This window comes from Castor canadensis, chromosome 10 (assembly GCF_047511655.1).
Source record: "Castor canadensis chromosome 10, mCasCan1.hap1v2, whole genome shotgun sequence".
NCBI classification, from domain to species: domain Eukaryota; kingdom Metazoa; phylum Chordata; class Mammalia; order Rodentia; family Castoridae; genus Castor; species Castor canadensis.
In genome coordinates, this window is record NC_133395.1 from 124,201,758 (window position 1) to 124,215,111 (window position 13,354).

General features: G+C 45.5%; 1 protein-coding gene across 3 annotated transcripts in view; it reads right to left on the reverse strand.

The window, feature by feature from the left end:
- Positions 1 to 13,354, reverse strand: part of Lrig1 (leucine rich repeats and immunoglobulin like domains 1) — a 108,380-nt gene that overhangs the window by 29,818 nt on the left and 65,208 nt on the right. For all 3 annotated transcript variants that reach the window (XM_074044170.1, XM_074044169.1, XM_074044171.1), the window contains 3 exons: positions 4,436 to 4,573; positions 2,160 to 2,303; positions 371 to 514 (listed from right to left, as the gene is read on the reverse strand). In XM_074044170.1, coding sequence (XP_073900271.1) covers positions 371 to 514; positions 2,160 to 2,303; positions 4,436 to 4,573 — 426 coding nt within the window. The remainder of the gene's footprint in view (positions 1 to 370; positions 515 to 2,159; positions 2,304 to 4,435; positions 4,574 to 13,354) is intronic.

Consider the following 13,354-nt stretch of genomic DNA (forward strand, 5'->3'; position numbering starts at 1 on the left):
AGGGTGTGGGGAGGAGTTGCTCTGCAGTCAAGGGTTCCCAGAGGAAGGGGGTGGGAGGGAGAGAGCAGGCCCAGAGAGCAGGAGGCTCCTTCCTTCACCTCCTTCACACCTGACAGAACCCACTAAACCTCTTCCAGGAAATGTTCCTATTCTGCTAGGAAAACACCTGAGGTTTGGTCCAGTCTGCAAAGGTAGTGAGCTGGGCCTAGAGGCAGGCCCACGACAGGGAGGTGGCCGTGTCTAGGTAGCCTCCTCAACACACCTTGTTCAGCTGAATGAATACACATGGGCACCACACACGCAGGTGCACACACACAAAGAGCCCATGCTGAGTTCTCACACCTGAGCCCAGCAGGGCTTGCACACTTACAGCACGTGCATCTTAGACAGCCCCCAAAAGGCGCCATCTGTCAGCTTGCTGATGTTGTTTCGCTGAAGCTTCAGCACCTCCAAGCTATCCAGTCCCTGGAACGTGAGTCCCTCGATCAGCCGAATCCGATTCCGATTGAGGTCACTAGGATAAAGCCATAGGGTCAGAACATCACCTGCAGACATTCCGAGGCGGGCCCAGCTGGGATTTTGAGCCAATGGAGAAACAGCGGCCAACGAGTCACAGGAGAGCCTAAGACACACCTCCCTGGCATTCAGGCACTGATGATGCCACCAAGAGAAGCATAGCGGGCACAAACACAATTCATGATTCTGCAGCTGGCATGGGCGTAACTCAGGAAGCCTTAGTGAGGTGTCTCAGCTCAGCAACAGAAGTCCACACCAGATCCTTCACTGGCTAGGCTCTCCGGGAATGGAGAGAAGTTACTGCATATGGGGGAAGAAGGGTTAGGGGAGAGAAATCTATGAAGCACAAATATTCGGCTTCTAGCCCCAGAACAACAGAGCCTCAGTTGATAAAAGATGCCAGGAGTCCGGCGGGCTGGGTTCGTAACAACTGAAGGGGAGGGAAAGGAAGCACACGGTAACCAGAACACCCTTGGTTTTCCCCAAACTTTTCAACCATGTCTCATGACTCAGCGTCACTGAGATTCCATAGATGAGAAAGAGCAAAGCTCAGGACCCACCATCTAAAGGAGGTGATGGACGGCAAGCAGCACTGAAGACTGGGGTGTACCCTATCCTATGCTAGCCCGCCCTTCAACAATTGTTATGTTCTGTTTAAACAAAATTTCCAAAATTGCCTTATGTTTCTGAAATACACTCTGTGGCTAAAAAGAACCTACAAAAAAACAAGTAAGAAATGGGGGTCAGACATGATGGCTCAAGACTGTAATCTAATCCTAGCTAACTACAAGATGAAGATTGGGACGATGACAGTTGGAGGCCAGTCCATGAAAAAAATCCACAAGACCCCATCTCACCCAATGGCTAGGCATGATGGTAGTGTGCTCCTGTAGTCCTACCCATGTTAGGAAGCACAAATAGGAAGACTGTGGTCCAGGCCAGCCACGGTATAAAGCAAGACCCAATATCAAAAAACAGCCAGTGCAAAAAGGGCTGGCAGAGTGGCTTGACAGGTAGAGTACCTGCCTAGCAAGCTCAAGGCCATGAGTTCCACCCACAGTGCCACGAAAAAAATAAATAAATAAAAAAGAACAAGAAGAAAACAAGTCCATTAGGTTTTGGTTAATGAAAGGATTCTTGAATATAAAACCCTGGGCCATTCTAGGAGGACACTTGGCCTTGGTTATGGAAGAACTACATAAATAAATCTTTTTAAGAGAAAGTAAATCTGCTATCTTGTAAGACTGAGGAGGCAAAGACAATAGTCATTTCTTGCCAGATTGTCTGGGCACTGTTAAACGTGAGGCTAAAGCTTCTGAGATAAGTAAGAAACTAACACACAGCCTAAGCATCAGCCAGCATCAGCAAAGCAGCAGGATTCCTCGTCTCACTTTGGAAAACACCAGCGAGTACAAACACCTATGGACTCAGTGGATCTTTTCCTCAGCAATCTGAAGCAAATTAGGACCCAGCTCCTAATTTGCTTTTATTAGGTGTTGCAGTAGGGCCATTAATGATAGTTTATGCAGAGCTTTCCTAAGGAGGAGTGAAGAAGGGGTTGCAATTGGTATGAAGTCTTTGGGGAAATCTAGCCCCCATAAAGTTTAGCAAACCTTAATTAAAGCACAGGTTTCTGTACTCACAGTTGGGTCAGCCTGGGTAGCTTGAATGCTTTCACAGGAAGCTGAGTGATCCTGTTTTTGCTCAGGCGAAGAGTCAGCAGCGACCGTGACAGGCCATCAAATGCTCCCAACTCCAGGGTGCCAATTCGGTTGCTCGCCAGGTTGCTGGAATGATTTAGAAGAGAAAATGTAGCAGCAGTGGGAGGCTTTCCTCATTCTATTACCAACACTAGACCAGCTGGGTCTGAGCCGGAAAAACATACCATGATGCACCCAGAGAGGCGGGTTCCCACTGAGAACCTTTGTCATCACAAGGCTTCAGGGCTTCCCTGATCCCTAGATGAGGAACCAGAGAATTGCAGGTGACAGGACTGTCCAATGAGGGACTTGGAGCATGTCTTGTACCAGCCTGGAGCACAGTGTACTTGTGGCTGGTGGCCCATGAGAGTGGGAGAAAGAGTTACACACCTCCACCCATAACCCTTTCCCACAACAGCCCCACTATGCAACGGCTACCTGAGAAGCCACCTGCAGGACTCCTCCTTCACCACCCACTACCCTAGGCAATGAAGAAAGCCCAGGAAAGCAGAAAGTCAATTGCTTTCTAGGCAAGGACAGAGCGAATTTAATACTGTGGAGAAACAGCCTTTAATTTTTAAGTAGGTCTCACTGCATGACTTACATAAGTACAAACCAATTCACTGAAATAATTTTAAATGCCTCAAAGAGACATTCTACTTAGAGACCTGCACAGAGTCCCTTAGAAAACAAGCAACCCTCTTCCACAGTGCTGTATTCATAGGTGATGTTTGTGAGGGGTGCCTCTAGTGACCACACAGAGGACAGATACTTTCTAAAAGAGCTGAGCACTCCAGTGTTCAATTCAGATGTATGCATCTCAAATGTATGCAAATTATTCTATCAAGCAGCAAAACAGACAAGAAAGAAAGCAGAGGAACAATACGTTACTTCTGTGAGAAGTTACCCCCAGTACCTCTCTTCCTGCCTTTCCCAGGCAAGAGCTCATTTTTTCAGCCTGAGTGAAAAGGAGAGACACCAGAGAGAATCTTATCCCACGGTTCAGGGGCAACAAGGCACCTTCAGTCTCTCCGTCAGGCAGTGGCCCAGGACAGGGCACACGAGGATCCTCTACAAATGGGTCAGGCTGTTTGTTATTAACACTCCAGATTAAAGAACAGTGGTATGATGATGGTATGCCAACCACTAGCTGTCAAAACAGAAGGTTGTGTGTAAACTACCCTCTTTCATGCAGGGAGAGAGAGGTCACAGCAATGCAGTTCAGCAGCTGTGGTTTCTTTGTCCGAAGCAAGGAAGAATCAGGTGGCATCTGGATACCTTTTGAAAGCCTCCACATAGGACTTAACAGAGGCCACGGCCTTCAGGTCCCAGTTCTGTCACCTTTTGCAGCTTAGGAAATAAATTGCTCCTCTGCCCAGGGCTTTGAGAAGACTTGGAAAATCCATGTGTCAAGCCTCGTCTTCCCTGAAGAGAGGATCATGATGACCCCTAAACTGGCCTTGATAACAAGCTCTAAAACTATTCAGAAATAGTGGTACTGAGAATGAAAGTCACTCATAATTGGAAAATGTGCCCTGAGCCTTGCCTTTCAAATTCTTCCTCAACGTGTCATTCTCCTACCTGCAAGTAGTGGATTGTATAGGTTTTCAACTGTTTTACTCCATTTTGTGTGAGATAAGCATTAAGATGGGTAAAAGAGAAACAAATCTCAGAAGGCCCTGAAAAAACACATAACAGAGTAACTTGCCCTTCTGAACCACGTGACTAGTTTTAATGGTGCCTTATACTGAAAGATAAGCACTTGTCAGTTCAGAGAAGTGTCCTTCCAATGTGAGTCCTCAAACTGCCCTGACTTTTTTCTCCAACCTTTTCTGGGAGGCAGCCCAATAAATAGATATGAAAGCACTTTTGTGATCAAGACAGACTGGTATCTCTAGATCAGAGTTCTAGATGCTTCTCTTTGAGGGGTAAGCTCCTCGGACAGGCTAATAAACCCTATCCTGCCTCAGTTTCCCCTTCTGCCTGTAATGTCAGAAGAGGGCTGCTGGATTTGGAAGTGCTCTATAAACTGGCACCCAGAAGACAATGGATAGGGTCCCCTCCGTGGGCTGCTAGGGAAGCTAAAGATCTGCATGACCCCTGCTGACTCAGCCAAACCAGGCTAAGAAGGAAGGAAACACTCACCCCATAGCACACTCACACCTGGCTGTTACCTGGCCTGGAAGTAGAGGGGTGGCTTGGGTGACAGAAGTACTTACAGCTCCCTTATGTGCAATCCATGAGGAAAGCAGGTGCTCCGGATTTCTGTGATGTTGTTTGAACTCAGATCCAACACTTCTAAGGACAGGTAGGGCTTCAGTTGACTCCCCTCCACACTTCGAATCTTATTGTGCTGCCTGAAACACACATAAGGAAGTAACATGAGCATTTCTATTTGCAAAAAAAAAAAAAAAACTATAACAAACCGTAATCCCCCTGACTTTTTTACTAGTTGTTTTGCTCTCCCATAAAATTGAAGTTCAATGATACACAAAATGAGACCTCCTGTTCCTTTTCCCATCAAGTTCTCATCTGCTGGCTGTGTGCTGGATTTTCTGTCTGGGATAAGCTATCTGCCAAAGTACTAATGCCTCTGCACTCTGCCAAGGGCAACAACACAGGGGTGATGTTTAAGATCATCTGAGAGCATCATGACAGGACCAGCAACTGATTGCCAGTCCAAACCAGTTCCCATCTCTAATCTTTGAAAACTGGTCTAGTATCCTAACTTACAAGACTATAGGCATCAGAGCCCAGAGTTCAGTTTAACCCAACTTAATACATCATTACACACTTCACACTGTACCAGCATCTTCCAAGTACCAGGCATGGAGACAAACATAAGGGATGTTAAAAAGACCACAAAGATGATGACAAAATCCTGATCATCGAAAAAAGGAATGAGGAGCTTGCTGCTTGGTTTACTCTTCTGAATCCTCATCCTTAATGGTTAATGGCTTTGTGCCTCAGTTTTCCCATCTGAAATATAGGGCCACAACATATCATATTTTAGGGATATGAATGATCCAAACTGAAATTACACTAAAGCATCTGGCAGACATTCAAGTAAGTGTTCAGAGTGTTACCCCCCAAGGAAAGCAATTTCCATCATGACTTATTTACACATTTAATCCTCCTTCTGTCAGGTCCAAAAATCTAACCAGTCAGTCAGTAGTCACTACTCAGGAGAAAGGCAGAGGAAACCGCTGTTGTGAATTTGGCTCTTCGTGGTAGAGTCAAACCACTTGCAGCCCTAACTCCAACAACAGACACTTAAGAGTGTGCTGGGTGGTAACGCTGGGCCTGTGGGTTCCAGGCAACACTCAGACCAGTTCTGAGTAAACAGGGGCAACTCTCCAGCCAATCAGAGCATTCTGGAACACAAGACAAGTAAGCCAGGCGTTGTGTACCAAGTGGCATCTCCTTTAAACAAACACTTGACCAAATTGGTTCCAACAGGCATAAACAAGGACCTCTTTCCCAGAAGCTCTGAGGCTTCTCCTTGATTCCTTTGTTTTTTTCACAAGTCTCCCAGGCCCTAAACTCAGATATCTATTTATAAGGGCACAATTCTGCCCACAGAGAAACCTCCCCAGAATGAAAGGACCTTTTCCCTCCACCTCTCTTCCCTCCTGAAAGCCACTTCCTTTGAGTTCTTTATTAAGTTCTTTAATAAAGAGAGTCTTCAGTTTTCTTTTTCCAAAAGAAGAAGAAAAGAAAACCTTTATTATGTAAAGTATGGGAAGAAAAAGAACAATAAATAAAGACCAGGGCACTGAGTATCCAGGAACTCTGAATACAGTACCAGGGAGCCAGGAACAGAGGGTCTGGAATCAGAAGGGATGGGATTCTTTGGCCCAAGGCTGCACAAAGGGGGGTCTGGCATGCTGAGGCCTGACACAGGCAAAGTCCTCAGGACAGCTGTGCACCCCATACTTCTCACCCAGACATCTCCCCTCCCCCATGTCTTCCCTCTCTCCTTGGTCTCGGTCTTTGTCTTCTGCCTTACACCTTTTTCTTCCTTCTTGTCAGTCTATTCACCAAGTCAAACACATTCTGAGCCTGGCTCTGGATGAAGGACACTGTGAGGAAGACAAGTCTTTTTCACAAACTGGGAAAAGTTCTCCACTTAGCAAAAGAGGCAGCCATGGAAATGAGAAACAAGGGTGTGTGGTGGGAGGGATAGCATAGTGCTTTACTTGCCTGGAAGTTGCTGGGGAAAGGGCCTGGATGTGGGATGCTGAGGCTGGGCAGAGCCAGGTGAGACGCCTAGGAGCTTGGATCAGGCTGCATAGCTGGCAGGGCAGGCAGGGTCACACCAGGAAATGCCTGCCAGGCCACACTAAGGAGTTAGGAACTGACCTCACAGCAGGCCTGGGAAGAGGGGTGGCAATTGGAGACAGGCATAGAGAATGGTCAGAGGAGCCACAGAAACTGGAGCTGAGAGCTGGTGGCCCAAGCTTTCCAGTTTGACAGGGAAGAGAGTCTGACGGGCAGGTCACCTTCCACCCTTACCTACTTGCTGTCTACACCCAACCCAGCAGCCAGAGGTTTTGCTAAAAACAGGTCAGTTCAGAAATCTCACAGAATAGAAGATATCTGCAAGTTAAGTGTCTGCTGACGTGGGACTATCCAGAACACAGGCGATGTCTGCATCCATCTGCAGTCAACCAACTGCAGGGAGAAAATATTCAGAAAAAAAAAAATCACTTCTGTTCTGAAGGTGTACACTTTTTTCTTGTCATTGTGCCCTATCGATACAGTTTAACATTATATAGCTTATGCTGTATAGAGAGTACAGAAGGATGTACACAAGTTATGTATAGACCCTGTGTCAGCATCTAGGGATTCAGCATCTGTGGGGGGGTCCCAGATGAGAATACATGAAGAACAACTAGAACTCAACAAAATCCTGATTAAAAACAGCAAAGGATTCAAATATTCATTTCTTCAAAGATAGACAAATGGCAATAAGCCCATGAAAAGATACTCCAAATCAGAGTTTATCAGGGAAATAAAAATCAAAACCAAGAGATTCCTACCACCTCACACGCATTAGAGTGGCTACTAATGGATGTGGAATAAAAAGAACAAAACCAACAATAAAACAAGCATGAGTGAGGATCTGGAGACAATGCTAGAACATGAAGTAATGGGGCTGCTGAAGAAAACAGTGTGGCAACTAAACAGAAGTCACCACATGGCCCACCACCTCCACTCCTGAATACCACAAGGACTAGTAGACAACATCTGTGTGCCCATGTCCACAGAAGATGAAGGAACTCAAAAGTCCACAAAATGTGCAATAACACACAATGAAATATTACTCAGCCTTAAAGAGAAGAGATGTTCCCATGTGCTACTGAAATGTGCGACCCTCGGGGACATTATGCTTTATAAAACGACCCTTATGATTTTACTTCATTGCTATCAAAAACAGTCAAATTCACTGACGCATAAAGTAGAAAGGTGATTGGCAGAAACTGGGGAAAAAGGACAATACAGATGTGTTGTTTAATGGACATAGAGTTTTAATTTTGGAAAAAAGAAAAAAGTTCTGGAGATCAGCAGTACAACATGAACGTACTTAACTCTACTGAGCTCTATCTATACTTACATCTTATGTTATGCATATTTTACCACAATTTAAAAACAAAACAAAACATGAGTCAGTTCAAAAGACTCTTCTTCTTAAAACAAATGACGACTCCTGGGTCTTACCGGTGAACTTTTAAAATGGCCACCATGGCCTACATTGTCCACCACACACTCGCCTAACCTCCTACTCATCCGCCTTGTACACTCTGTTTCAAAGAGCTCAGGCCTCAGGATCTTTGCACTTATCCTTCCCACAGCTCAGAATACTGTTCCCCAGAAATCCATTTGCCTCACCCGCTTCCTTCCCATCTTTATTCAAATATGACCTTCTCAACAAGGCCTTGCCCCACCACCTTCTCTTAAACCACAGCCTCTCTGAGCATGCACATGCACACGGGCTCTTTCCATCCCCTTGCCTGCTTTATTTTACTCAATACCCCTAATTATTTCTCTCACCATGATGTGGTTTCATGAAGAAAAATGTGTTTATCTGGTTTTTTTTTTTTTTTGGTGGGGTGGCTTTTTTGAGTTCCTGGGATTTAACTCTAGGCCTTGTGCCTGCTAGCAAGCACTCTACCCCTTGAGCCATGCCCCCAGCCCTCTGTCTGCTTTGTTCTGTAGTATTTCTAGCCGCTGGAAGAGCATGAAGGACATAGAAGGTGTTCACTAAATGCCTGAATGAATCACGGAGAGTGAGTAAATGAAATCAGAAGGGCTGAGGGTAGGCACGCATGGTGGGACTCACCAGCACTCACACAGGAGAAAAACAGGCAAGCAGATGGCAGCTCAGGCAGGAGGACCGGGAACAGGAGGAGGGTAGTCTGCCCGTGCGCACAACTACCCAGGCCTCCAGCAATTCCAGAGCCCCACAGGGTTCCTGCATGCCGCCCACAGCTACTGAGGACACATGCTACCTTCTCTCCAGGGACTGGTCTCTACTGTCAACTGCTGTCCACGTCCCGACCAAACCTTCCTGAACATATGTGCTCAGGAAAACTGATGCCAAGGCTCTGTGTTTCTGCAGGACTCTGCATCCCTCAGTGCAGACAAGGGCCACTCTGCATGAGATGTGTCTGAGGACCCTGGTAATTCTATCCAAGGCCAGGAAATTCCTGTTCTGGGACAGTGCAACACTGTTGGAAGACGTGCTGTGAGTGTTGCCACCCAAGTTCAAATCCCAGCTATCCCACTTGGATAAGCCCCAATTGTAAAGTGGAGTGTAACCTTCTTATGTTCTATAGGCTGATGTGACCTGATATGTAGCAGGTGCTCAATAAAACAAGCCCTTGTTTGTATTAGTCATATTTGTATCCTCAGAACCAAGCTCAGGATCTAGTTTACAGAAGGTGCTCTGGAAAAAGAATGAAAGAATACGATTAATGAATGACTGGTTCTCATCTATTCTTCTGCCATATTTCAATGCAAACCAGCAGGCCTGTCTCTCCTTGCCTCTCAGAACAAAGGGCTGACTCAGAGCTCACTCTCTCTTAGCTTTATGCTTCAGACAGGTCTGCTCCAGCTGCAGAATGTCAAGGACAGCCACTGGGGTGACCAGGCTGTCTTAGGGAGCCACACTTCAAAGCAAATCTCAGCCTGCAACTTGTGCAGGACTCAGGGGCGAGACCTGAAGGACCCCTGACTGGATTACATCCCCTCTCACTCCCACAGCAAATCCATGTCCTTGACCCAAGAATGCCAAACTCTCTCATTCCCACCTCTCCAAGGGTGGCTGCCCCATCCACAATGGCCCTCCAGGTCTCCATGCACTAGGTCTAGAGGACTCGGCTAGTTTTCAGATCACATAAGTCCTCCCCACCAAGAACCCATGGCTATGATGACTGTCTGCTGTCCTAATCAAGCCGGCATTCCACTTTCATGAAGCTTCCCATTCTTCTCCAAGCCATGTGCAAACACAGGTGGTCTTCACATCACTCATTTAACGTAACTAACCATTCGGTTCCCAAGAAGATCACTTCATCTTTCTAACCTCTGAATCATACACCCAGTTCTTTTTAACGACAGTTGGCCAACTGATCAATGCCTACTATGTACATAGCAGGCTATGGATGAAACTCCAATGAAACCACACATCGATCTAACAAGGTAGGTACTATTATCATCTCTATTTAGATGGCTAAAAAAACCCTAAGGTTCAGAGATCTACTGGAACTTGCCTGATGTCACACAGCTGGGAAGCAAGAGGAGCCAAGATGTAAACCCAGGGGAGCATGAGTCTTTACCCAGCCCACAAGAGAAGCTCCTCTCCCCCAACAGAACTGTCAGGGTGCTGCCCCAGATGACATTCACAAGCTGCAGTAAAGCTTGGCTACATCTCAATGCTAGCTGCCTGTTTCTCGATCAGCTCACACTGGTCTGGGTAAATTGGTCTCTGCCAGGTGGCCCAGCTTGTGTACTACTTTCCCAGAGTCCTGCACGGGCAGAATGTGTACACAGGGCCTTGCGGGCCCCCAATCTCAGCAAGCAGAACAGATGCGACCAAAGCTCTCACGGTAGATGTTCTGCAAAGGAAAAAGGAGTGGCTCCCTTGACATGATGTCTTCACAGACTGCAGGTAAAGTTGCAAAGGGGCTATTTAAGTGCAAGAAAAGACGAGGTCAGTGCATGGAGGGACAGTGTTGTGCTAGGAATCTGTCTCACTGGCCTCATCAAAGGAGCACTCCCCAAACCAGTGATTCTGCAGTTACAAGGACTGGACAAAGCCAGTGGTTGCCAGGTCACATGGCCTTCGCCTCTATCTAGTGTCAGTTTACACCTCGGCTACCCTCTGGAGAGGGGAGAACTTAATACAGCAGAAGTCTATTAAACCAACACCTGTTAAAGGCCTCAAAAATAAAATCAGTCTTCAAAGGCAGAGAGCAGGCAAGATAAGCTGTCCTCACTTGGCTATATTCTCAGAGCTGATGTTAAATTAGACAGTAAAACAGACGGAGGCATTTGAAACCAACCCTTAAAACTTTCTATCATAAGTGATTGTTTCACTCTGGTTCTGTGAAAGCCTCACTTACAAAGTACTCCCGTTAGTGGTGGCAAAGGTCTCATGTCACAGATAACAGCCAGGAAGAAAGGGCAAGGAGATCAAAGGCAGCAGGGCAAGGTGGGTCAAGTGGATCATTTCTGGTTCCGGAAATTATGCACCCGTTGTCTACACCAGGGATCAGCAAAGCTACTCGATATGGGCCAGTGTGTGTTTTAGTATCTGTGTGTTGTTCAGTCTCTGTTATAACTACTCAACTCTCAACCAAGCAGGCAGACACAGTCTCTGATCCGTACAGTTGTATTCCACTAAATCTTTACTTAGCAGTGGACCAGGACTGGCCCACAAACTAGTTTCCTGCCGTTAATGCTACCCACCTTGGACTTCTGGGGGGTGGAGAACCCAGATTCTAATTCTAGCCCTGATGCAATTTTGGAACTGTGTATAAATCTTAACCACCTGCAATATTGGGCCAAACATCTCTCTACTGCAAAGAGAAAACGCTTCTCAATTCCCCTCCAGTGCCCATGTCAGATATCACTACTTAACTGTTCTGTAGATGTATCTCTTTGGAAAATGAAATGGAACTTCATTCTTCATCATCATGTTCCTGAAGAGTTGACCCAGGTTCTTCACTGTAGCCAGTGGAGACAGACCGGCAAATGGAGTTATCTTACAGAACACACATATCCAAACTGTGTCTCCTTCCTCTTAAGTTCTGCCAATTACTGTGAAACATATGGATAACTTGCCAGTCCTAATACCTATGCAGGAATGACCTTCGGTTCTTCCAAACTATTACTGTTACTGTCTACTTCTTGAGTGTTGGACTTAACCAGAAATAGCAGATTATCCATAATTTTACTTTAAATTACTTACCAAGTCAGCAAAATCCAAATTAGAGCTCTTTTCCTGGGTTTCTAAAACATAGTTTCACATAATCTAGCCCTGGAATGGGAAAAGAACTGTAACATAGCTGCCATAACCCCCAGCCTGCCATTCCCTACAGTGGGCCTGGCAGACACAGTTAATCAAACTCTACCCTGAATGGTTCTGAGTACCTGCAGCACTCTGCCAATCATGGCATTACTGCATGTGGCACACTACACACCACCCCCATGCAGCAAGGACTCAAAGATCTGGTCAGGTACGATTGGCACAATGGTACCCACCATAAACCACAGCATGCCATACAGGTAACCCTCCAATTGTGAGACAAGTGGAAACCCTGATATTACTGATTGAGGGGAAAACTCAGAGCAGAACAGAGTGGACCTGACACCTACTTATGCAGGTGTACTGTCTTACTTAAAACCCCTAAAGATGTTAACCATTTCAAGAATACAATGAAGATAATGAGTGCCCCTTTGTCAAAGCAATACAGCACCACCAGACAAGCCACATGGCCAACGGCTGGCTGTTTTATTTGTAAACATTTTTATTGAAGTATAACAGTCACACTGAGAAATGCATGTATCACATGTGCAGAGTTCAAGGTACTTTTACGTCAGGCATACACTCACGTACCCACCACTCAGGATCAAACAGAGAACACTGTCAGCACCCCAGAAGCCTCCCTTCCTGCCATTATCCTAGTTGTTACCCTTCCCAAAGACAACCTCTAATTTCTACCCTCATGATTAATTTTGCTGATTTTTGTGCTTTATATATGCAAAATTGTTCTGCATATGCATTTGAGGTCAACCCAAGGTTGCTCTTTCCTATTGTAATGTAACATTTCTATTAAAGAAATATATACAGCGATTTATTTTTTCCATTCCATCACTTATGAACACTGAGTTATTTCCAGTTAGACTATTACAAAAACTACAGCTATGAGCTGGGGTGAGTCTTCTGCACGGGCCTTTTGGTACGTATTTACATGCTTTTCTAGTTGATGGAGAAGGTCCAGAGATGGCACTATTGTACAGATTACTAAACATGCATCTGTTCAGCTATACTAGACACTTGTAGTTTTCTTTTAAACCAAATTCCCTGGGGTTGAAATGAATCTGAAAAACCAGTTGATGCAAATGCCTGGTTGCATTCTGCTTCATTCAACCACATTTGCAGATGCCAGTGCCTCATGTGTCTACCCTGCCTCCCCCACAATACACATACACTCTAAAAAACATGAGCAATACAGCCGGGGGCCAAAAACAATGGCTAAACTCAATCTAATCTGTCAAACAGAATTATTTTATTGTAAATGAGGACATGATGAGCACCAATAACAATAACTGTTAAGTTCCAAATTGGCAATAATAATGTCAAGACCAGTGCCCATGTGCAACCTGAAAATGTAGATAAGGAGATTTTTTTTTTTTAAGAGAACAAGTGAGTGCAGAAGTTTTCCTAAGCCAATTTAAGGAAGTTTCTCTTCTCAGTATGACAGTCAAAGGCACCACCGTCTCACCAGCCTGTTCTGTATCCATCTTCTTACAAATGAAAAGCAAAACCATCTGCTCTATTGCACAAATTGATAATCCACTAGAAGAATTTGGTGTCTCATAAGAAACAGCCCAGCCTAGATTATTTGTGGGAC